General features: G+C 35.4%; 1 protein-coding gene across 1 annotated transcript in view; it reads right to left on the reverse strand.

Annotated features, from left to right (window-relative positions):
* Positions 1-25,830, reverse strand: part of MIS18BP1 (MIS18 binding protein 1) — a 45,788-nt gene that overhangs the window by 18,058 nt on the left and 1,900 nt on the right. The window contains exons 2-11 of the mRNA XM_080808561.1: positions 24,952-25,036; positions 22,922-23,556; positions 17,647-18,131; positions 11,066-11,139; positions 9,073-9,203; positions 6,715-6,802; positions 5,548-5,705; positions 4,836-4,987; positions 4,272-4,368; positions 1,145-2,012 (exon numbers count right to left, since the gene is read on the reverse strand). Of these exons, the coding sequence (XP_080664687.1) occupies positions 1,145-2,012; positions 4,272-4,368; positions 4,836-4,987; positions 5,548-5,705; positions 6,715-6,802; positions 9,073-9,203; positions 11,066-11,139; positions 17,647-18,131; positions 22,922-23,462 (2,594 nt within the window). The 5' untranslated portion in view covers positions 23,463-23,556; positions 24,952-25,036. The remainder of the gene's footprint in view (positions 1-1,144; positions 2,013-4,271; positions 4,369-4,835; positions 4,988-5,547; positions 5,706-6,714; positions 6,803-9,072; positions 9,204-11,065; positions 11,140-17,646; positions 18,132-22,921; positions 23,557-24,951; positions 25,037-25,830) is intronic.

A 25,830-nucleotide genomic window follows, 5' to 3' on the forward strand; every position in this document is an offset into this window, starting at 1 on the left:
AGCAAGAAAGCACCCAAAACAAAGAACTTTGGAGAAGAAGGAAAATTCTCTGCCTGAAAATAAAACAGAGAAGGAACATTTAAGAAAATGAAAGAGAAGGAACATAGTAGCACAGAGATTTCAAGAACAGTGTTTCAAGAAGGTAGATCTGAAAATGAATTCCAAATATTACAAGGTTAGGGAGCACTCAAGCAAATGAATCACCGATCGTGGTGTGTTTCTATTTTCTCTCTTACCAGTCACATCTTCCTTTCTTTCTACTAGATCATTCCCATCAGCTCACCACCATACTCTGAGTCCTCTTACAAACAAATAAGCAACCAAAAACACATCTTCCCTTATATTCACACTCTTCTATTACCTATTTTTTTGTTCCCTAACACTGCCAATTTCTTGTGTTATCCACCTAGGTTGTCTTTACTCTCTCTTCACTCTCCATTGCTCAACTCTGCTCTAGCTTCCAATGCTATTGCACTACTCAAACTGCTTGTCAAGTCTATGTAGCTAAATCCAATTCTTGTCATATTTGGTTTATTAGCAGCACTAACCATGAAACCTTGGATGGATCACCTAATTTCTGAGGCTACTGCTACTTTGTAAATGCAGGGGGAAAAGACCATATTAAATAATCTGCAGGTCTGAATTCAGCTTTAAAGTTTTGTAATTATAAATTTAACTAAAAAATATTTCTTAAAATATGATATAAGACAGCAGCATTTCTCTGTCAAAGTATTTTCCCCACCTTAATAAAATTGTATAAAGTGTACAGGGGATCACTTAATATGCATGTTCGGTGTAAAATGACAACCACAATCAAGTTAAATTACACATCCACCCCCTCACATAGTTACTCTTTTCTTGAGGGGGAGGGTAGCTGTCTTGAAACATTAAATGGGAAAGAAAGGAAGATTAACCTTTTTTTTTGTTCATATGGAAGCTGTAGAGATGGCCACAAAGCACATAGTTGGAAGTTATCTGGATTCTCCCTCCATTCTTTGTATAAATTTCTCTCCATGTGTTTTTGGATATCTTCCATATTAATGATTAGAGGTCACTCTAATCATCAGCTTTTTATTGGAATTTTTACGTCTTCCACTGTTTTGTGACTATGCTAGATATTTTAAAGTCAAATCTAACTACTTACCAATGAAGTTTCTGTAATTCCTTCTCATTCCATTCTTCATCCTGAATTATATCAGGAAAACAATCAAAGGAATGCCTATTTGTCTCATTAGAGCCCACTGCCTCAGTAATTGGAGACTCATTCCTAATACCAGCTTTCTGAAGAATTTCTTTAGCAGAACATCTAGCTTTCTTCTGCTTGATATAAAATTCACTTTCACTTTCTTCAGTTTCAGATTCAGATATCACTGGGATTTTCCTTGTGGTGGTTCTTGTGCTTTTCCTTAGGTGAACCACTGTTTCTTTGGTATTCCTTGCTCTGGTTTTCTTAGCAATTTCAGCTTTCTTTCTAATTCGCTTTTCTGTTTCGCTCTCTTCACTAGACAAATCTGATGAAGACTGATGCTCATAAAATGACACAGATGCCTTTTTGATTTTCTTCAATTTTGGTAACAACATTGTATTTTTCTTAAAATTGGAGGTGACTGTCTTTTCCTTTTTAGGATGAGATATTTTGATTTTCTGGTTGACAGTGAGCAAATCACATTCATTGCAATGTTCCTTGTTTTTATTTTTCTGATCCACACTATACTCAAATGCATTTTTGAAGGTCTTTGTGGGCTTACTGATCAAATGTGCAGTTCCATTTAAGTCTGATTTACTTTCTTTCTGATGATTTGGCACTGCAAAATCTGTTACTGCTTTAATGGTGCCACAGGACAGATTATACTTCATGCATTTTTGTTCTATCACTTTTTTAGACTTAAGTGGTGTCACTAAAATATAAGCTTCCTTCTGATTAAGAGCCATACATTTTCTTTCTTTGTCTGAGAAAAACAGTTGTCTTGAGGTTAGAATGTCAATGGATACATTCGATTCTTCAGTTCTCTCTTTAATTTCATAAGACAAAACCAAACATCAAAATCTCAAATTAGCTACAAAATAAAGCACAGAATTTTTTTTCTAAAATAAAACATTTTTTCCCATAAACTCCAATGTACACATTACTGTCATTACTAGTCTTCCTGAAGCACCAGTCTGTTCAGATTATTGCCCCTCAATTGTAAACATATTTTTTATACCAACCAGTTTGTGACTTCCTACAGTCTACTTAGTGTACACATAAACTCCTCTGTCTGGCCTTGAATGTAGTTCTGATCTCTCACTGTACTTAAATCTGAACTATATTCTTTGTCTACTGGACCACTATTTCTCCCAATTTTCTTGATTTTCAGTTTTCACTATCATTCTACTTGGAAAGTCTTCTTTACTCACAAACCAAATCACTACTTGCTTTAATTCCATTCTCTAATACACGTCATCCACAAACTTTGTCCTGATTCTCTCAACTGAATGAGAAGTTCTCCTTCAAATTTCCAGAATACTTTCAAATAATATGTTTGACAATGTGCCCTGCATTATAAATATACAAACTTGTCTTATCTTTGAACTAGACTGCAAAAAAATCCTTAATAGTAAGAATTTTATCTTCATTTTTAGATTTTTTTGTTGTTGTTGGAGTTAGTACAGAGCCTTTCAAATATGCAGTAAATGATAAATATATAGTAAATCAACTCTTTAGAAGTAAAATATTTAGGTGACATAAGAAAGCCACTAGCGTTGCTAAAACTTTACTAGGTATATAATTCCTTACATGAAATGCAAGCTATCCTAGTTAGGGGAACAAGGAACTCTATCTCTGTGCCCCATTATCATCCCTAATGGTGGCAATGGAAACATAGTTTTGCTGAGTTGTCCAAACTCCATGAAGCATTATGGAATAACGATCAAACCAGAACTTGGGAATCCTTACTATACTGTGTCACTTTTAAAGAAAGCAAATTAAAATGAGAGAAATTCTCCAATTGCCATTATAAGTAATACGTACAAATCATAAACCATCACACCAAGCATCATAGTGAAATACTGCAACAACCTACACATATAATGTACCATTTTACAAGATGAATGATAAAATAAAGACTGATGAGTAATGTTGGATGCTGGGGAGAAAAGAAGCCACTAAATTATAATTCATGGAGAAGTGGTACTAATTAAAAGTAATCAAGAAAGTTTTTACAAGATTTCTCAATGGATCATCTATCTTCCTGACGGAAGTGTTTTCTTTTAATTCCTCACATAAATCCTACTCAAATGTTCAACTGGCAATTTGAAATTTTGGAGCTTTCTAATTTTAAATAAAATACTTTTATTCTGAATATTTTTATTCATTTTATTAAATAATCTGAATAAAGATTCATCCTATTTTGGATACTTTAACCTAAGTAACATGATCCTGATAGTCTTTAAACATTTAATAAATGTTCTTCACTTTCACTTCCTTTCACTTATAAGAAATAAAACAAACATGCTACTAAGCTGATGGATTTAACTCAACATGAAATTTGAAACTTGCTAATGTATAGAGAAAAGACTCTTTTTAAATTCTGGTATGCAGGATTTCAAAGAAATCATACTGAAAATTGACACTTATACATAGCTAAATGATGGCATTAATTTCATAAAAAGATTCATAGTCTTTAAACATTTCTTTTAAATGTAAACCCAGTAAAGTTATATCACCATAAACATTCCAAAAATCATATTTAAAATAATGTATAGCTTTGTTATTTAAAAAAAAATTATGGGTGCCTGGCTGGCTCAGCTGGTAGAGCATGTGATCTCAGGGTTATCAGTTTGAGCCCCATGTTGGGTGAATAGTTTACTTTAAAAAAAAAAAGGGGGTTAAACAAATAAACAAATAAAAATTATTTAGTATCTAGATTAAGGAAGGGAAACCTACAAGTAAATATGGCATGTAAGGTAATAGATTATTTTATTATGCAAATTATGTTACATAGAAAAACAATACTCTATTGTACATCTAAAACTAGTAACACTGTATGTTAATTATGGTTCAATTAAAGAAAAAACTGCTGTTCTAAAAAAGCACCCAAAAAACCCCCGACACTTATAACCATTGTAATACTTCGTTTACCACTTTAGATTTGGAAATTTTGAGCTCACTTTACTATATATTTAATATAACTTTATTATATATTTAACATAATATTATATAGTATTATTATATTAAAAACATTTCAAATAAGAGTTATCTGCTTATTATAAAATCAATAAAGATATAATACCTTGCTTCTGACTTTTAATTATTGTTTCATCTGTTCTTTCACAATTTTCAGGTTTCTTTGAAGACAAGTTTTCATATTCTTTCTTACCATTTAATTCCTTCAAAACAAAAAAATAGCTTTTTATTTTAACAACTACTACCTATAAACAGGACCTCAAGTATTTTCACAGTATGTATCAAGCATGCAAATATCTAGGTACTTTTAGTGATACAAATTTCATTAATGGAGGCATTCAGAAACTTATTTGCCAGAGCTTGAGTTTTGGAATCACCATGTGGGTATCAACTATCTTAGATATTTCCTATAATGATTTAATACCTGTGATATGTCAAGTGCATATACACACACACACACACACACACACACACTTTATTTAAGCATTACTCTAAGAGCTAAACTTTGTTTTATTGACTTCAATTTTCCAATGAGGCATGGAGAAAATAAGTATCAAGACATTGTCAAGGCTGATATTTAACAGAATTCATGATTTCTGATTTGGTCCTGAACATTTTTAGTAGCATCACACCACCACTCTACATATCACAGTGTACAGTAAAAGCTTACCTTATTAGATAAGTCATTTCCTCCTCCATTTTGAAAAGTATTATTTACTTGGTCATCTGGGAGCCTTAATGGTGGTTTATTTTGGCAATTACCATGGCACACGTTTAATTCTGTGGCTCCTGGCAACCTACTGCGCTTACCATTTTTCACTTCTATGTGTACAAAGATGGAGATATTAACAAATTATTAAATAGAAGATAAACTGCCTTTCCACATTAAAGAATTCTCTTTCAAGAAATGTTATCTAGAAAGAGTAGTAAGTTAATGTTCATACATTTTTTCCAGCAGGGGGTAGGATGGGATATGAGGCAGATTACAGTTTTGGCAAAGAGGTGACACAACAGTTCTGTCAGCTACCTTACAGCAATGGTCACTCAAAAAAACATGCCATTTCCTCCATGGAAGCAAACTGGTTTTGTCTATTAACAAAAATGCAATTTAATATAAAATATAGGCATCTGTAATATAGGTCCAATGTGGGTTGGTAACCTAAATACTTAAGTCTAGGAAAGTGAAAGAAAGTCACCTTTCATTGACATGTTTATTAGTGTTCTTGATTCTGATGAACTAAAACATAATATTTAAAGAAGCAAGCAGAGAATAGACTGCACTGTAGTTTTTCAAGTATTAAAAAATAAGAATTTTAGGGCAGTGCAAGTCAAAAACTAAATACACTATAACCAGTGTAGATAAAAAAAAAGAGCAAACATACCCAAATGACAACAATCAATGTCATAAGTAGTGCTGGCTTTTTGGAGGACATCTGTTTGGTTTTCTCTCGCATCATTTTTTGATGATTTTCGTATATCAGGGACAAATCTTCCCGTTTTCTGTTTTTGTCTGGCCTTTCTCTCTTTCTTTTCACAAGCCCTAAAAACAAGTATAGCATTTTTTCCTCTAATATTTGTTCTAAAAAACAAAAAACAAAAAACAAAAAAACCCCCCAAAAAACCCTGAACAAATAAAGTCGCTCAGATAAAGCTTACCCCCCAAGCAAAGATTATCTTTAATCTTACATTATTTAAACCTTTATGACTTCTACCTCTTCCCCCACAAAGAACTGAAAGACAACACCTTAAATGAATCATATAAAACCTTGTAAGTGTTACTACTCTATGCTCTTTCATTTTGTACTTAAGCTAATATTGTAAGAAAATTACAGAACAATTGCTGACAGCTGCCTATTTTTGGAAATAAATTTTACTGAAACACTGCCACATTCATTCATTAAAGTACTGTCTACGGTTGCTCTTCTATTACAAAGGCAGAGCTGAATAGTTGATAGAGGCAGTGTGCCCATAAAAACACTTTTTATCTGGCTCTTCACAGGACCATCCCTCCACCCCAGCATTATAAGTTATACAATGGTACTGTGATTAATTAACTTATACCACTGTATTCCCTGTGAGTTCCTTTAATGGCAAGAATCAATCAAATTTTCTTTGCTTTTCCTGTGCCAACACAGCGTCTGCTAAGCAACTGACAATAACTACTGAAGGAATGAATGAAAAAGGACCAAGAACTTAACACCCATGTTTAACAGCAACATGCCTCTTAAATGGTGTTTGAATGAGGATGCTCCCTGAAATGTCAACGGTGTTATTTTCCTTTTAGATTTATTCCATATGACAGAAATTCTAATAAAGTATTACTGCTTTCTAAAAATCTAGGGTTAGAGAGAACTTCAAAACTAGCATTCCCTGCCCCCCCAAAAACCAGTTAAAACCAATTTAATTGGTTACATAAACATATATTTGTAAAAGCCCCCCAAATTTTTTACCTAAAATGGGTGCATTTTATCGAATATAAATTATATCTTAATAAAGTTACTTTTTTAAAAATTAAGAAATACTAAAAAAAAAATTAAGAAGTACTTTACCTTAATTGTTCTAGAAAATTATCAATATGCTCTTTCCATTTTTCTGGAAAGCCAAACATAAACTTCCTTATGAGATAATTTGGATATCCTATTTAACAATAAACAAACAAAAATTATCTAAAAGCCGAGAATTTTAAAGACATGTCATTGGTTCATTAGATCATTGAAAAAACACATACTTATTGCTCACTTTGTGCTAGGCACTGCCACAGACATTAAGGATTCAGCAGCTAACAAAACAAAAATTCCTGCCTTCATGGACTTGACTTTTAGTGTGAAAGAGTAAGCAAACCAATAAATAAACATCTTGTTTGTGAGATGGTCACCAATGCTATGGAGAAAAATTAAGTAGCCAGTGAGTGAAAGGATACTAGTATACTTATGCTGGGGGAGGAAGAGGGGTGCAGGCAGCATTTTTAAATGAGGTTCTCACTGAAATAGCATCATTTGAGTAAAGCTTTGAAGTACATGAGGGAGGGAGCCATGTGGCAATATGGGATTAAAACACTGGAAGCAAAGGGAACGAAATAAAAGGCTATGAGGTAAGAGTGTGCCTGGTCTGATGTAAAAATTAGTATAGTTGGAGAGAAGTGAAAAGAAGCTAGTACTAGGAGACGACTCAGAAGGGAATAGAGGCAGTAGGGGAACATGGAAGATGATAAGGCTTTGGGGTCATCTTATGGGCCTACTCTTTTACTTTGGGTGAGATGGGAAGCTATAGAAAAATCTTCAGCAAGGGAGCCACAGAATTTAACTTGCTTTAACAGGACTGTATTAGCTGCTATTTTGAGAAGTCTCTGGAAATACAAGTGAAGAATTAGGATTCTGTAGAAATAGGATTCTGTAATGATTCAGACAAAAGATAAGGGAGGTCTGGACCACAGAGGTCAGCAGAGGACTGGCTTCTCAATAAATTATGGAGATAATGCCAATAGTATGTACTGACCCACTAAATGTGGGTGTGAGAGAGACAAGATTCAAAATGCCTCCAAGCATTCTGGCTAGCCACTGGAAATAAGGAAAGAGGGGGAAGACTATTAACATTACCTAAGCAGATTATAGGGAGAAGACCAGGTTTTAGACATACCAAGTTTGAGATGCCTGCAGACATCCTAACGGAGATGTCAAATGGGCAGATGGAAAATGAGTTGAGTGGCTTGGGGAGTTTTTTTGGTAAGATATAAATTCATCATTTGTCACCATAGAGATGAGATTTAAAGCCTCAAAGAAATAAGCACATCATTGAATGTACATACAAAGAGCTACAGTCTACCCCATATTTAGAGGCAAAGAAGAAAGAGCAAAATAAGCAAATAAACTAAGAAGGAACAGGGAGTAAGGCAGCATGAAAATCTGAATACGGTGTTCCAAAAGGCAAAAAAAGAAGTATTTCAAGGAGGTTAAGTATGAATAACCGTGATAAGCATATACTTGATTTAGCAATGTGGGGGCCATTGGTAACTCTGATAAGGGCTATTTGGTAAAGAATTGTGATTTAAGGCATGATTAAAGATTTTTTTTTAAACAGGAAAGAATTCAAGGAATTAGAATCTTCTGAGCTGTTTTTGCTGCAAGCAGTACCTGACATAAGTGGGGTTAAAAGGGTTTTTGACAGGGTAAGGGAGAATTACTGGAGTGATATCCCTGAGTAAAAGAGGGAAAATGAAAGTATGGTACAAATGGAGAGGTTGACACAGACAGGAACAGTTCATTCATAAACAAAAGCAGATACAGATGCAAGCAGGTCAATAGATGTGATGGTAAAGTTCTCTTCTGATTGTTTCTATTGCTCAGGTGCTCCCCTCCCTCCCTTAGCACCTCTACTGTGAGAGGAAAAAAGGAGGTATTAAAAATTTGTAAAAATATGCAATAGTCATCACGGAGGATGGGAGAGTGAATGCAATAGGGAAATGTGGTAGAATACCAAGAGATAACAACTTGTTGCTGGTAATCACAAACTTTAAGATACTCAGGTATGTTTTTCTTCAGCCACATTACTGTGTACAAGGCATAGGCAGAAAATTAGATTATAATAGGACTGGGGTTGTGCTGGGCAGGTTCAACAAACTAGGAAGCTAAATTACAGCCTTATAAAGCAGTTCCTCACATAACAATATTTCACTTGACTTTTTAAAAATCACTGGACTTATTTAAACCATCATTAAGGGTGATTAAATCAGAGAAAAACAGTCAACACATATAATAAATAGTTTTACATAATGTGGTCAACTCTGTTTTAATTTTTTGTTTTGACTGATTCATAATTTTAAAACACCTAAGAATAAAAAAAAATAGGTATCACTGCTAGAAATTGGTTAATTGATTCATTTAAAGTAATTTATAATAATGAGTCATTACCTGCTTCCTTCATGGAAATCCGATCTATCATCCCTTTTAATATGTAAATATTGCCTGATAAAGTCCTAAGTTTGTTGTGCTTAATCCGTTCTATAATGACATTACTGTGCCAATATATGTTAGTGATGTCTCTAGGAGAAAATTAAAGGCCAAAATATTCACATTTTACCAGTAGTCACAATTTACATACGTAAGTATACAAACTTATAATAATAAAAAGTAATAAATTCGCACTCTAGAAACATTTAGCAATATTATTCATTTAATTATAAACATCTGAAGGCCAAACACTGCAGCAGAATTCAACTGCCTGGCTAATGTGATCCTCAGAGTATGTACCAAGAAACTGTACTGTGGCCAAACCAAACCACCAATACAAAAGTTATCATTAGCAAGGAAGCAGGGGCCTTCTCTAAATGGTGCTGACAATGCTTGCAACTTCATCTTAACTGATACCAAGTTTCTGAAGAATGTTTTCCTGTCCCCCTCCTCAGGGCTTATACTGTGTTTAGCTTTCATGCAGTTACATAGTTTGGATTCCCCTAATCCTGTGAGTACTTTTTGTCTTTTTACCCTCACTACCCATCAAAGTATTTTTACCTTCCTTTTTGAAAATACCAAAAAAAGAGTTCCAACTGGGAAAAAAAACAAACTGCAAGATCAAATCACTAACTCATAAATCTACTCTTTGTATTTCCTTAAATGAAGCTAGGAATATAAAACAGAAAGAAAATATAAAGATGTATTAGATAAATGTTGAACATTCCCAATTCATCAGATAACTAGTAATAAACACACTAATTTTAAGGGTAATATGACAGTTAAGTTCCTTTCATTTGGTCTAATGGGACTAAACTCAGACATATTTTAATACAGTGATCCTGTGCTTTTTTGTTTCACTTTACTTAACATTTAAGTAGCACTCCAAAAGCACTGTTCTCAAGTCTCACAAATATTAACTATTTTAATATTCAAAATAACCCAAAGAATAGGTAATATTATTATTATCATTGTGCAGATGAAGAAACTGAGACTGATAAAGGATAAGGTGCCCACTTCATATAGCTGGTAAGGCAGCAGCAGTGCGATTCCAACAAAGACCACCTCTTTGACATTAAGGATATTGGCCCAAGACAAGTAGAAATAGAATGGGTAAGACAGATTTTAAATAAGTAACCTACAAACTTCTAGGTGAGTACCCTGAACAGTGATATCTTATTTTATGACAACCTTTTATTACAATTTTTTTTAACCACTAAGAAACTGGTTTTGAAAAAGAGAAAATGGTGCTAATAGAGTAGCAAAATTAGGCAAAGTCCACTCACCTGATGACGCTTTTGCTTTAGGGAGAACCAGAGAGTGCCAATGATTACTTAATATGTAGTTGTATGGCAAAGTGTTAAATAATTCTGATTCCTTTTCTGGATCAGTAATTTAGATCTGGTTGTCCCAATTTAGATGTGAGAATCTGGACTGAAACGCACGTAGTAAATATTAACTACCCATATATAATTAAGCAGAGAACACCAGTCCACTTAATAGAAGCTCTTTAAAATATAAAGCATCGTGAGGGGTGCCTGGGTGGCTCAGTGGGTTAAAGCCTCTGCCTTCGGCTCAGGTCACGATCTCAGAGTCCTGGGATCGAGCCCCACAACAGGCTCTCTGCTCAGCGGGGAGCCTGCTTCCTCCTCTCTCTGCCTGCCTCTCTGCCTACCTGTGATCCCTGTCTGTCAAATAAGTAAATAAAATCTTAAAAAAAAAAAAAAAGCATTGTGTATACAAATTTGAGTTGTTACTATTCTAAAAGGAACTTAACAGGCGAAAACAAGAAATCTGGTTATAATCAACATGGCCAGCTTCTGCACAGTCCTTTTACTTTTCTGGCTTCAGTTTGTAACCTTGTTACAAAGTCTTTGTTTTGTAGGAAGATGCATCTCCTTCCAGCTCTTATATACTTATAAATTTTATTAAAATACTGAAGTATTATACTTACGTCAATTTTCCTTCTACACATATAGCAGTATTATTATTTATGATTTTAATCATCCATTCCTGTAGCTGGACCACCTATCAGCATAAAACGAAGTACATATTTCCTGTGTTACTTGTAGCAAAAACATTACAAAATCAATTTACATCATATAAAAAGAAAAAACTCATAAACTTAGTGCTCATCTATGTAAGAACCACATTCTATTTTAAATAGTAACAACGTAAAGACTCTCATATACAATGAAACAGAAAACAGGAAGATTGGAAGTTGTACTGCATAATTTTTTGTCCAATCCAGAACCAGTTCTATGTCAAATATTCTTATATCAAATATCTCAACCACTGGAGGAAAAAAAATTCACCTAAAATTCTAAGATATCCATTAAAGACAAAAGACCTGACTTATATAAGAGTAAGCTGTGTAGTATATACTCTACCATCTTTTTTTTTTTTTTTAAAGATTTTATTTATTTGACAGACAGAGATCACAAGTAGGCAGAGAGGCAGGCAGAGAGAGAGGGAGAAGCAGGCTCCCCGCTGAGCAGAGAGCCCAACGTGGGGCTCAATCCCAGGATCCTGAGATCATGACCTGCGCCGAAGGCAGAGGCTTTAACCCACTGAGCCACCCAGGTGCCCCCACCATCATTCTTATCCTTAAAAAATATAGCATTTTTCTTTTTTCTGTAAATTTGATTTTGAACTACATTTAATTTTCTTTAAACTACAAAGGTGATTACTAATAATCTATATTTCACAGCAGTCTAATCCAGAGCAAATATCTAAACAGCTCAGAGAATTCTTCATTTTAGGACAAAATCCTACTATAGAGGAAAATTTCTGTGAATGTCTGTGTTGAGAAATTGCTTCTACTAAGTAACAACACTAAACTATTTCTGATGAGAAATTCAGCAAAAGTCATAACTAATTTGAATAGCCATTTAGTTTACACACAAAAAATTATAAATTTATAAAGACAAATTCTTCAGTGATAGTTTTATGGCGAGCCAGAAAAAGATGCTAAAATGGAAGGTCCTTCTAGTTATTGCACTTCTCCTCAGTTATGTTTATTTTTTATTTTATTCTTCCCTCAATTACAAACAGGCAATGAAATTCCTTTTTCATCTTTAATACTTGGACATTTGGAACTATCTAAGATAGATCAAGGACAGTCAGATGGAGATGATGTTAAAAATAAAAAATAAGGGGCATTTGGGTGGCTTAGTCATTAAACGTCTGCCTTCAGCTCTGGTCATGATCCCAGGGTTTTGGGATGGAACCCCGCATCAGGGTCCCTGCTCCGCGGGAAGCCTGCTTCTTCCTCTCCTACTCCCCCCGCTTGTGTTCCCTCTCTCGTTGTGTCTCACTGTCAAATAAATAAAATCTAAAAATATAAAAAAAAATAATATTAGGCAATGTTCCAAGCATTTTAGATTCAATGACTCATGTTATCCTCATAACACTAGGAGGCAGGTAATATTTTCCTCATTTTATAGATAAAGTAACTATAAAGTCAAGTTAAATAACTTGCCCATGTCACACATAGCTAGTTAGGGGCACAGATCGGTTACAAATCTGGGAATTCTGGCTCCAGAATTTTGTACCATCCTGCTTACATAAAATATCAAAATGTGCATTCATATTCATTCAGTATAATATTCTTGACCTGTACTATATGCCAGGCACTGTTTTAGGCAGTGGGATTCAGCAAGAAACAAAATGGCTGCCCTATTACATCAAACATTGGTGTGTGTGTGTATGCTACTGTGTGCTCACAGGGGCTGGGGGGTGGATGTGTAGAAGCAAGTGGAGTGGTGGTGGTTATATCCAAACAAATGGACAAATAATGTCTGGCAGTGATAATCATCAAAAATGGGTACAAGACATGCTTACTTAGATATAATAGGAAAGGTCTTGGAACAGAAAACTGAGTAAAGTAAGGGATAGGATATATGGGTTACCTGGGAATACATTCTTCCAGGCAAAGGGAACAGGTACAAAGTCCCCAAGTAAATAGCATAGAGGGCACAGCAGCTTGAATAAGCAAGAAAGCAACAGAGGGGAGTAAGAGATGAGATTAGGCATGTCAAGGACTGAATTATGTAGAGCCCTGTAAAAGATGGTAAAGGCTTAGGGTTTTCTCCTAAGATAAAAAGATAAAAAGTTAATGGAGGATTCTGAGCAGAGTGGTGACATGACTTAATATTTTAAGGAGTTACTGGGTAGAAAATGTACTATATAAAGATTCTGGCAGGGCACCTGGGAGGCTCAGTTAGTTAAATGTCAGATTCTTGATTTTGGCTCAGGTCATGATCTCAGGGTCATGCAATCGAGCCTTGTGTAGGGCTATGTGCTCAGCGAGGAGTCTGCTTAAAGATTCTCTCTCTCCCTTTCCCCCTTCCCTTGCTTGTGCACATGCTCTCTTTTCCTCTAGGGTAAACAAAAAAATCTTAAAAAAAAAAAAAAAAAGGAAAGAAAAAAAAAAAAGAAAAGATGGTGATTCTGGCTGTCTGAAGAACAGAATGGAGACAGAGAACAGGGGGGGGCAAGGAGACCATTAATCTATTATAGTAATCCAAGAATTTATGGTACCCTGGACTAAGGTAGTGATTGAGTAGTGAGAAGTGGCTAGATTTAGGACAGAAGGGCCAACAGGATTTCCTCACAGTCTGGAGTGGAGTATGATAGAAAAACAAGAGTCTCAAACAAATCTGAAATTTTAACCTAAGTTAAAATTTGGGGGAATGGTATTACTATGTACCAGTATGGGACACAGTTGAGAAGTTTGGGGGGAAGAAATCATTTTAGACATATTAAATCTGAGATGCCTATTAAATATCAATGGAGAAGTCCTATAGACAATTGAATATGTGACTGTAGGGTTTAGGAGAATGTTCTGGACTAGAGATATATATTCAGGAACTATCAGTAAAGAAATGGAATGTAAAGCTACAGCACTGGATAATCCAGTCTTTGGAGTGTGTGCAGGCACTAGAGAATCATTTTCAAGGACTGATTCTGGGGAATTCCAATATTATGGATTGTGACAAGAGGAAGCAGCATAGCGGAATGAGAAGAATGGCCAGTGAGACAGTAGAAAATCAAGAGTGAGGTATCATGGAATTCAATAGAAAAAACAATACAATGTTTTAAGAAGGATGTTTTGATTCACAGTGTTAAATCCTTGTCAGCAAGAGAATAATAAAAAATAATAATTACTGGTTTGGTAATATAGAGATCTCTGGGGAACCTGAAAAGGGCAATCTTCACAGAGTGATTTATGAATGTCCAAAGTAGAATATATTTCAGAAAGAATAAGAACAAAAACTGTGAATACATATACCTCTATCAAGGTGTTTTACAGTAAATGGAAACAAAAAGATGGGGTGACAGTTGCAATGGGATAGGGAGTAATAGGAAGGTGGACTTTTTCTTTGCATTTTTTTTTAAATGCAGGCCATGTTTCAGCACATTTATATGCTAATGGGAATTTTCCAGAAGACAGAAAACAACTGAGGGGATAATTAGAGGGACAAAGTTCTATAGGTGGTAAGAGGAAGTGAAATGGCCTTGAAAAGGGAGCACAAACTGTTCATCCATTACAAGAGAAGGGGAAGCAGAATATGTGGATAGAGCAGCCAGAATGGTGGATTTGGTAATGGGAACATGAGGTTCAATAATTTGGGAATGGGGAAGAGAGAGGAGATTTGGAGGTTTTAAGAGAAAAAGCAGGAAATACTATTCTAGGAAAGTCAGAGTATGAGGTGGATTAACAAGTGAAGTGTAGCAGGACTGATGTTTATACTGAGAGCCCCCTTAAGGTTTGCCGTCAAATTTAAAATGAGACCAGTGTGGTTGTGCATTTCATTTCAGCCATTTTTTTTTTAAGATTTATTTATTTATGAGAAAGAGGAGAGGGAGAGACAGAGGGAGAGAGTCTTAGACTCCCCACTGAGCTCAGGGCCCCACCCAGGGCTCAATCTCACAACTCTAAGATTACACCTGAGACAAAACCAAAAGACGGATGCTCAGCCAACTGAGCCACCCAGGTGCCCCCACCTGATATTTCTTAGGTATATGAGTGAAATTTAACTAGGATCCCAACTTTGTCAAAGGAGAACAGAGGAAGGGGCACCTGGGTGGCTCAGTTGATTAAGCGACTGCCTTCGGCTGGGGTCATGATCCAGAAGTCCCAGGATCAGTCCCGCATCAGGCTCCCACCTCAGCAGGAGGTCTGCTTCTCCTTCTCATCCTCTCCTCTCTCATGCTTTCTCTCATTCTAATAAATAAATAAATAAAATCTTTAAAAAAAAAAAAAAAGAGAATGAGAATGGAAGGAAAAGCAATAGAGTCCTGAGAATTAAATCAAAGGGATGGTTAAAATGATGGGACCATGGAATCTGTATAAAGAGCGAAATGAGGAAAGAAGAGCACCTGTGGTCTAAAGGATTACCTTAGTAAGGTGGAGTATTCATGGTGAGGGAGAGGGAAGAGTGCTAGGGGTAGAATGATCTGGAAAAGCAGGGGTTTGTGTGAGCAGGATGCTTGAAAGTGAGAATCTGGAGCATGTACTGGCAAAGACAAGGTATGAGTATGACTAGGGTAGACAAAATGGTTAAATGAAAGGTCATTTAAGATCAAGAATTTAAGGAGGCTGGATGGATCATCCATATGGATGTCAGTGTCACCAGAGTTGATGACAGAAGTATGAGTATGACTAGGGTAGACGGTAATGGTTAAGGGAAAGGTCATTTAAGATCAAGAATTCAGGGGGCGCCTGGGTGGCTCAGTGGGTTAAAGCCTCTGCCTTCAGCCCAGGACCCTGGGATCGAGCCCCTCATTGGGCTCTCTGCTCAGCAGGGAGCCTGCTTCTCTCTCTCTCTGCCTGCCTCTCTCCCTACTCGTGATCTCTGTCTGTGAAATAAATAAATAAAATCTAAAAAAAAAAAAAAAATCAAGAATTCAAGGAGGCTGGATGGATCATCTCTATGGATGTCAGTGTCACCAGAGTTGATGACAGAAGTAGTAGCAGAAGAAAATAACAGGCGTTAAACACTTCAATAGTAATGCAAGGTTATGACTAGCAAGTTGTATTATACAGGACTACAAGGAGTTACAGGGAATGATAAAGTCACAAGAGCTATAGCACTTGCTTCAAAGAAGGTGGGGGGGCTGTATTAGAGAAAAGGAAGGAAAATGGCCTGAAACAGTAATGAGGAACAAAAGAGATACATTATATCATCTTTACGTCCAACAATATGAGATATGGGAAAAAAAAAGAGCCACTATTTAAGAAAAGAAGCCATATTTTGGTTAGAGCAAGATTAAGAAATGTTCACAGAAAATTGAGAATTTAAAATTTTGCTGATGATATACCTTGAGTTCAAGAGGGTACAATGCAATGTTTGGAGATGAGAGACAGATTGGGTCAGAACTAGGGCATGTACAGAACTGTATACAGGTAAGAGTCTTGGAAGGCTTGGTCTTCTTGTAGTAAATAAGATAAACAGCACTGTAGCAATGACAGAATTAGTATGTGGGATCTCCCATTACAGTCATCTTCAAACTTTTTGCTCAACTCACCTCATACATTTTTAAAGCAACATCTAAAAATTTTCATGAAGTCTAAATATTTGCAAATAATGCAATTTCCAAAGAATACATAGAGATATAGAACTATAGCTATTATGGGGGCACCTGGGCGGCTCAGTTGGTTGAGCATCGGACTCTTGATTTTGGCTTAGGTCATGATCTTGGGGTCCTGGGATTGAGCCCCACATTGGGCTCCACACTCAGCAAGGAGTCTGCTTGAGGATTCTTTCCTTTTCTATCTGCAAAACATCCCCACCCCTCATGCACGCTCTCTAAAATAAAATTAAATCTCAAAGGGAAAAAAACAACAACTATTACATCACACTTCCAACAGGGAGCTTGAATTTACAATCTCAAGATCAGGAGTTACATGCTTTACTGTGCCAGCCAGGTACCCCTCAAATTTAATGCACTGAGCCACCCAGGCGCCCCAAGGTACCCCTCAAATTTAGATGGAATTTAAATACCACTATCATCCTTTAAAAAATTTATGGATAAACCTTTAACAATTAGAAAATTTTCACTGTGTCTTTTTCCTTGAACTTGTATTTCATCCCACTTCTTTCAGAGAATTATCCTAATGCAACATAGTGTGATAGCCTGAAGTGTTTTATTGATCACTCTGTATTATTTTTAAAACAGGAAAAATTCTCAAGTCTTCAGAAGCTATAATCCCCTCCTATTTTAATTGCAGTTAATAGTACCCCAAGAATCAGGAAAAAAAAAATTAAGAACAGCAAGGAACTCAGTGTTCATTCCCAAAGGGAGTAAGTAAATTGTTGAAGATTATACAACCAGTAACAGAACAAGGTTAAAATTTAACACTTGGCTTCTCTTACTTTCAATCCACTGCTCTTTTCACTAGGCACAATGCCTTGACACTGAATAATAAAACAAACAAAAAAATGAACCTACTCTTAATGAGAGCTTGAGCTCAGCTTTTGAAGAATTAGGGTAAAAACATAAATGTAAATCTGTCTTAAGTCGTCCTACCTTATTTTTTTTAACTTCATTTGTAAGAGTTTGAAGTGTACTTGGAGGAGAATGATTTGAAGCATTTCTTTTTGATTTCCGAGGTATTGTTATATGAAATCTTGGAGTTGCAAGCACAATTTTACATGTATCATTCATGGAACCCAGGACATCAGTCTCTCTGGGCATTGTGTTCTCATTTCCTTCCTTAATTTCCTGTTGTGAAGTCCTTTCTGTTGGTATCTTACTATCAGAAACCATTGACTGGCCATCATTTTTAATTGGAACACAGTTAGTACTGAGAGTCTCAAGAGTAGAATTTTGGGATTTTTCAATGATAGAATCAACGCCTTCTAAAACAAAGGTGTCCTTTTTAGACTTAGTGGTTACAAATGTATTCTCCTTTGAGTGAAAATTTTGTTTACCCAACTGAGCTCTAGGTAATGCCTTGTTTGAGGATCCAGCAGCTGAAACATTTTCATGTTCTTGGTTCAGAAATGGAACCTCTGTAAAAAAAACAAGATCAAACAAAATTTACAGAAGAATCATATGAAATTAAAAGAGAGAAACGAATAACATTGAACTGTTTATATTAAAAAGAAGCGTTCAGGTTAGGAATGTCTCACCTTTGGCCCAGTCTTGCTCTGAAAGGGATGCCTACAAAGGGAGAATAATTATCTAGAACACTGAACAAAACAAAAAAAACTCTTTACCATAAGTTAAATTATGCAGAGATGCTTTCTTTTCCTGCTGACACTGAATCTTTTACTTTTTCAGAAGGAAAGTACTATTTGATGATTCTAGAGGAACTTCTTGCATTGAGGTTGAGTTTTGGTTTTTTTTTTTTTAAAGAAAGAGGAAATTGAATTTTATTAGTCACTGAGAAGAAAAAATGTCTTTTACTTGTGTTCAATAATGATTAGGTCAATATAGTACACCTCTATAACATATGAGTTACATTTCCCTTTTTATCTTTTCATGCTTTTATTACATTCTCTGTATCTATAGTATGCTGAGAAAGAATTTTTAAAAAACTCTACATGTTGGGGCACCTGGGTGGCTCAGCGGGTTAAAGCCTCTGCCTTCTGCTCAGGTCATGATCCCAGGGTCCTGGGATCGAGCCCCGCATCGGGCTCTCTGCTCCGCGGGGAGCCTGCTTCCTCCTCTCTCTCTCTGCCTGCCTCTCTGCCTACTTGTGATCTCTGTCAAGTAAATAAATAAAATCTTTAAAAAAAAAAACAAAACTCTGCATGTTATAACTTGCCAGCTCTACACAAAAGTTTATTACTGAACTTAAAAGTTTAGTGATCTGGAATAAAATCTGGTGCTGCCAAAAATCAGAGAGGTCCATCTTAAGATTATATATGAAGCGCTATCCAGTCTTAAAAATTCTGATTCTGGGGGCGCCTGGGTGGCTCAGTGGGTTAAAGCTTCTGCCTTCGGCTCAGGTCATGATCCCAGGGTTCTGGGATCGAGCCCCGCATCGGGCTCCCTGCTCAGCGGGGAGCCCGCTTCCACCTCTCTCTATCTGCCTGCCTCTGTCTACTTGTGATCTCTGCTTGTCAAATAAATAAATAAAATCTTTAAAAAAAAAATTCTGATTCTGCTTCTGGTTGCTATAAATTTCTAAAACATGAAAGAACAGTTGAAAAGGTGTAGCCTGTATGTTAAGAGTTGCCATGTTGTGACTCAAAAGCAGACATAACCATAATTTATATGCCTTTGACATCTCTTTAGTAGAACTTCAAAGACAAAAATCTGGTAGGCTTATCTATTAGACAAGTAGGAACTAAAAGAATTGGTTACATTTTATTCTGCTTTATATCCTAGATGGTTGGTTTGACTTCTTGAAGGTAGAAATGAGTTTCTTTCACACAAAAAGGGGAGGTAATAGACTTAAAATTGGAGGAAAAACTGAATTACTTTATATGTTTAATTTCAAATATTCTGACAAAAATTGGTAATGATTTTGCTTTAGTAAATATGCAGCTTCGGCTTTAAAAATTTTAATATAAGGATTTTATTATATTGTTGTGTATCATAAAAGAAGGGCAAGTTCCTATTTCTTTAACTCATTCTACTAGAAATGGCATGGCAAAGGAGTAAAGGCAAGTAGGTAATTCAATCAGATATAATATGCTATAGAATCTAGGTCATTTATTTTAGAGTACGAAGTCTATGCAGATTCTCCAAAAGGTCTCTGAAATGACACACAAAATTTGTGTTTCTATGTATGTGCATTTTCTGGGAAAAGAGTCATCAGATTCTCAAAGCAGTGTTATTTCTTCCTCCCTCTCTAATTTCACTTAACAAATAAAACATGCTTTACTGTGCATTATTTGCTTCTCTCCTTTTCTCCCAAACTGTATGAAACATATTTTGTGTACTCCCCTACCTCCCTCCTAAACTCCCTTAGAAACTCTGCTTTTTGTATCAAAATAGATCACTGTCTTTGAAATACAACAATATATCCACAGTCTACTGTATAATAAAGAGCATGGGCTTTCCAATAAGTACCTATATTTATTCTCAGCACATCACTTATTCCCTGTGAGACGTAGGGCAGACATAACCTCTTTGTAAACCCAATTTCCCAGACTTTTAAATGAGCATCTACCCATAGTGTCTGCTGAAAGGATTATATAAGATAGTGCACGTAAACTATGTTTATCAATTACTGCAACTCATTAAATTCTCTATTTCAAAAGTCCCAAATTCTGATCATTCTATCTTTCCATATCATTCTCTCAAATCCAATGACTAATCTAACAATACCTAACACTTCTTCACTCTTCACACTTCCTTATCTCCTTTAGGTCCCCTTTCCTTTGTATAACTAAAATTTCATGGTCCCTTTACATACACATCTCAACTCCTTTGTCCTCTTCATCCTATTTGATAAAATTACAATCCTGATAAAATCCAACTCCCTGCCTATACCCCAGCAGCACCCATGCAGCTAAATAGGGCTAAAGGAGAACTCATAACCACACTGACTGATCTCATTTAAGTTCATGCTCACAAGTCTCAAGTAGATCGTTAATGTTGCACTAGAAATCAAATTTAGGCCTAGACCATTGACTCTTCTACTCTCCTGTATTATTTAAACCTCCACCTCCTCAAATTTTAATGCCAGTGTCCCATGCTCACTTTCAGCTGATGACTTTATTGCCCACTTCATTTCTTAAGTTCTATAACACTGCCTATCTTCTTCTTTGATTTATGATGTTTATTTTCCCAGCTAAGGCCAAACTTCCACTTATAGATTCTGTTCCCTCTTAACTACTCAAGTTTATCATACTACCAATTTTAGTTTTTCTTTCCCTACTAGATTATTCCCAATAGCATACAAAAATGTTCTTTCACTATACATTAAAGATAATACATATATATGTATATTAAAAATATATATATATTTTTGGGGTGCCTGAGTGGCTCAGTGGGTTAAGCCTCTGCCTTCAACTCGGGTCATGATCTCAGGGTCCTGGGATCGAGCCCCACATAGGGCTCTCTGCTCAGCAGGGAGCCTGCTTTCTCCTCTCTGTCTCTGCCTGCCTCTCTGCATATTTGTGATCTCTATCTGTCAAATAAATAAATAAATAATCTAAAAAAATATATATATATATATTTTAGATTATTTATTATTACTTAAAATATATATATATATATATATATATTTTAAAGTAGGCTCCAGGTCCAACATGGGGCTAGAACTCAACAACCCTGAGATTGAGAGCTGCACACTCTACAGATTGAGCCAGCCAAACACCCCAAAACTAAAATATTTTAAAACCGTACCTCCCATATTTCTTTGCTCCCTTCAAAGAGTTGTCTATACTTACCACTGTCAATTTCTCTCCTTCACATTCTCTCTCGAACCCTTTTGAATCATGTTTTTGATCCGATCACTCCACTAAATCCCCTCATCAAAGCCACCAATGACCTCCATGTTGCTAAATCCAATGGTTAAATCTCAGCCTTCATCTTACTTAACTGATCAGCAGCATTAGATACAGTGAAAGACTCTCTGGCTTCCAAAGTATCACTTCTGGTTTTTCTTCCTCCTTAACTTCTTCTTGTGGTTTATTCTTAACTTCTAAATTCTGGGGTGCCTTAGGACTCATCCTTGAATGCTTTCTCTTTCTACCCTTACTCTTCGATCTCATTTAGTCTCTTCAAACATCATTTAGGTGCTAATGATTCCCAAATGTCATTTTTCTCATCTGGACCACTTCCTTAAATCCCAACTAAATTTTTTCAACAACCTAATCACATCTACACTTCAATTTTTAACAGATATATCAAAATTAACATACAAAAAACTTAATTACTGAGCTCCTCCCCACCTTGTCTATCCCATTTCAGTAAAATCACTCCATCCTTATAGACACTCAAGCAAAAAAACCCAGAACAAAACAACAACAAAAACACCCTAGAAGTGGTTTTACATTTTTGTATCTATATAAAAGATAAATAGAAATCTTTATAAGATATAAAACTTTTATATCTTTATACATCTTTTATATCTTTACATTCCCCACCTTTGTATCTTTTATATTCCACACCCAGTCTATGAGCTCTTCCTTCAAAATATACCCAGTATCCAACCACTTATTATTTTCACTGCTACCACCTAAACCTAAATCAACACCTTATCTCACCTAGATAAACGCACTATTTCAAATTCACAGCAAGTGATATTTTAAAAATGTAAGTCAGATCTTGTCATTTCTCTGCTCAGAACCCTCCACTGACTCCTTAATTTGCTCATGTAAAACACCAAACATTCGCTATAAGGTTCTATGTTATCTGGCTGTAACCATCCTCTCTTCTCCACTTCTGTCCACTCACTCTACGATTTATTAATCTCATAGCTGGTTCTTGAATTTTTGAGGACTCCTCCTATTCCGGGACATTTGTGTCATCTGTTGCTTTGTGTGGATCATCCCTCTCCATTCTTCCAATATTCTGTCTGTATCTATCACCTCCTTCAGTTTTTTGGCTCAAATGCCATCTTCTCATTGAACCACAGCTTGACCACCACATGGAAAATTACAACCCACTGCAGCTCTCCCCATAACCCTTACTCTGCCTTTTCTTTTCATAACACTTTTCTTTTGTACTATAAAAACTATTTATTTTAAATCTCTCCCACCACCTGAATATGAGCTAGTTACACAAGGGTTGAGATTTTTGTCCATTTTGTTCACTCTTGTTTCCTGAGTACCTAAAACAGTATTAGACACAATAAATACAACACATCATAGCTTTTCAACCAACACATAATAAAACTAACCTTTTGGTGAACTGTTATCTGATTGGGATGATTTGTTGTTTTCCTTTTCTTCACAGATGTAGGTATACTGCAATAGTCTTTTCTCAGCTCCATTAGGAGTGAAACTTTTCTTTTCACTTTTTGGTGGTTCCAACAAACTCCTGTTTCCTGATGCTTGTTCTTGCTTGTCACGCAGTACTTTTTCTTTCATTCTTTGAAATATTTTTCCTGGTGATTCATAGTTTGTTTTATTTTTTAATCTATCCTTGTTGGGCTTTATAGCACTGATATCAAGAGAGCTGTTAGAGGTGGTAGCCTCTGCTAGCATGGTGGAATGAAATATATTTTTATTATTAAAATTTGTCATTTCTAGGAATTTATTCTTTTTATAGTCATTCAATGTTAAAGAGGGGTTCTGATATTTTGCCAAATCTTTCACAGGAGTAAGTGTGCCTGCAGGAATGCTGTCAAAAAAGATTGCATGCATGGGCATATTCCTTCTTTGAGAAGAGGTCTCTGAAGACAAATGAATTTCTGGGTGTTTCAAAGGTGTTGCAATCATCTTGATAAACAGTAGAAATAAATTTTCTCTAACAGATAGTTCAGTTAAACACAATGTTCAGGGTAGCAGACCTTCAGCAGGAGCCCAGAGGAACCTGTAGTTTAATGTGAAATCAACCTTTATAATGCTTTCATGCAAAAAAATTTATTTGCTTTCAATAACAATATTATTCTAATTAAAAGGTAAAATTGGTTCATAACACTGGATAATCTATAGCTCACAAATCTAAGGTTTTATGTTTTTGTTAAAGACTCATTTTATTAATATTTTAGATGAGCAGTTTGGTCTTTAAATTTACTTCTCTAGAAAAAGCAGTATTCACCAAATCATCTACTTAGTAACTATAAAAATTGAATTTTGAATATCTGATTTTTAAACATACTTAAATCTCAAGTCCTAGAGGTTTCAATCTAATATTTGCTTCAAAAAGCATTAAATCACATCCACATAGGGCACTATATTAGACTCTAAAAGATTAAATTTCACAAACATCACTTTTCCTTTTCAGCACTTAAATTCTAAGGCAGCAGCTATGATGATACAACCTAATGAAAGCTGAAAGATTCATTCTATTTTTAGTTAAATAATTCCCAGTCCTGATTTTGTTATGCTGCTGAACATTTTAACTATGAGGTTTTAGTTGAAAAATCCTCAAGTTAAAGTAAATTATACTCATTATGATTTAAAAGAAATTAATGATATTTAGAATTTTTAGCGGAAATCATGTATTTGAGCATACATGGTCTTAGACTTGTTTTAGCTTGCTTTTATAAATATATTTTACTTACCACACCTATAATTAAGATTCTAGGTGGTGAGCCATATAGTTGCATTTTATAATACTTGGTAAATAAATAAAACGTTTCCACCCAAGATGCTTGGAACTTACTAGTTTCAACTTGCTGCATCTCTTTTGCTAAATTTATAACTATTCTAATCAGTCTTTGACATCATATAAACATAAAAAGTGTACCACAGAAAATACTAATGCAGTCAGATCAAAGAAATCAAGTATCTTTAAGTAACTTGTGTGAGAAGTATGCATGTTAAAAATTCATATACAAATAGTATCTTATCCAATAATTTATAAGACAAAAAAAGGAAATTTTCCTTAATAACAAGAGCTGACAAAGAAGGCTATCTTGGCAATCTAGTCCTGTGACACAAAAACTACTGAATTCTTCCACAGAATGTTAATTCAGTAAATATATACTAATAATGCATAGATTTATGTGTTTGGCAATGTGCTAGTGATAGGAATCCTGTGCTCAGAATTAAAATACTCATTAGTGGTTCACTTTAAACTCTCAAAATAAAAAATGAATAAACTGGGACAACTGCACACTAAAAATTGGCAAAGTATGTACAGTTTCACACAATCTCAATTCTTCACAACCTAATGAAATGCTCAACAGGAAGTATAAAATGCAAATAAACTAGTCAAACTGAAAACAGGCCCAATCTGTAGTAGACATACATTAGTTTTTACCTAAAGGCAGAAGATTATGGTCCCACTAAACAGCTTGAAGAACCAGCATATAACTCCTCTTTCATGTTGTCCAATCTCTTCCCTCCTAATTCAAACATGTAGTAGAATGGATGTGAGTAGTCAGGATTCTGGAAAACCTCAAATTCCACCCCCCCCCCCAAAAAGGAGAGAAGATTCCTAGGAGTCTCTCTTTCCCACTATGTGATAAATAGCAACTCAACAGATGCCAAAAGAGTTGGCAATAGTTATCTGTGGTTTCAGTGTGGTTGGTGGAAGAGAGGATATGGAGGAAAAAAAATTACTTAGGATTTTCTGACCACAGAGGCTTTGTAGAATAGATACAAAAGAAAATCAGGAAATCACCAGGTAGAGGCCAAACCCTTAAGGTCCCATTCTTCTCCTAGTTAACAGAAGAACAAAACAAAAATTATGTGCTCAGACTCTGATGGAAGAAGAGACAGATGTTAGAGGATGGGGATTCTGTAACAGGTATTTCTCAAGTTGAGGAAAAGAGTATCCTGACAGCCAAGCACATTTGACCTAAGAGATGGAGGTCACTAACAAGAAATTGTTAGTTCCTTCTTGGACTAGAGAAGAGAAGGTGAATTCTAAAATGGTATGCTTGTGCTTCACTAACTACTTAAAACTATCTGGAAAATCTAATTGTTGCCATTTATTCTAAAAACTGACAAATGCTAATGCACTAAGGAAAAAAATGCTATTTATTTAAAATAAAGACTCAGGCATGAGAAAACCATTATATGAAAAAGCTAGCTATGAGCACTTAATACTGCATAAAAATATATAAGCAAGGCTAAACAACTGTTTTCCTCATGGATATGATTCTGAATGTAACTGTTACTCTTCTTCCCAAAATTA

The sequence above is a fragment of the Martes martes genome, assembly GCF_963455335.1.
Source record: "Martes martes genome assembly, chromosome: 7".
NCBI lineage: Eukaryota > Metazoa > Chordata > Mammalia > Carnivora > Mustelidae > Martes > Martes martes.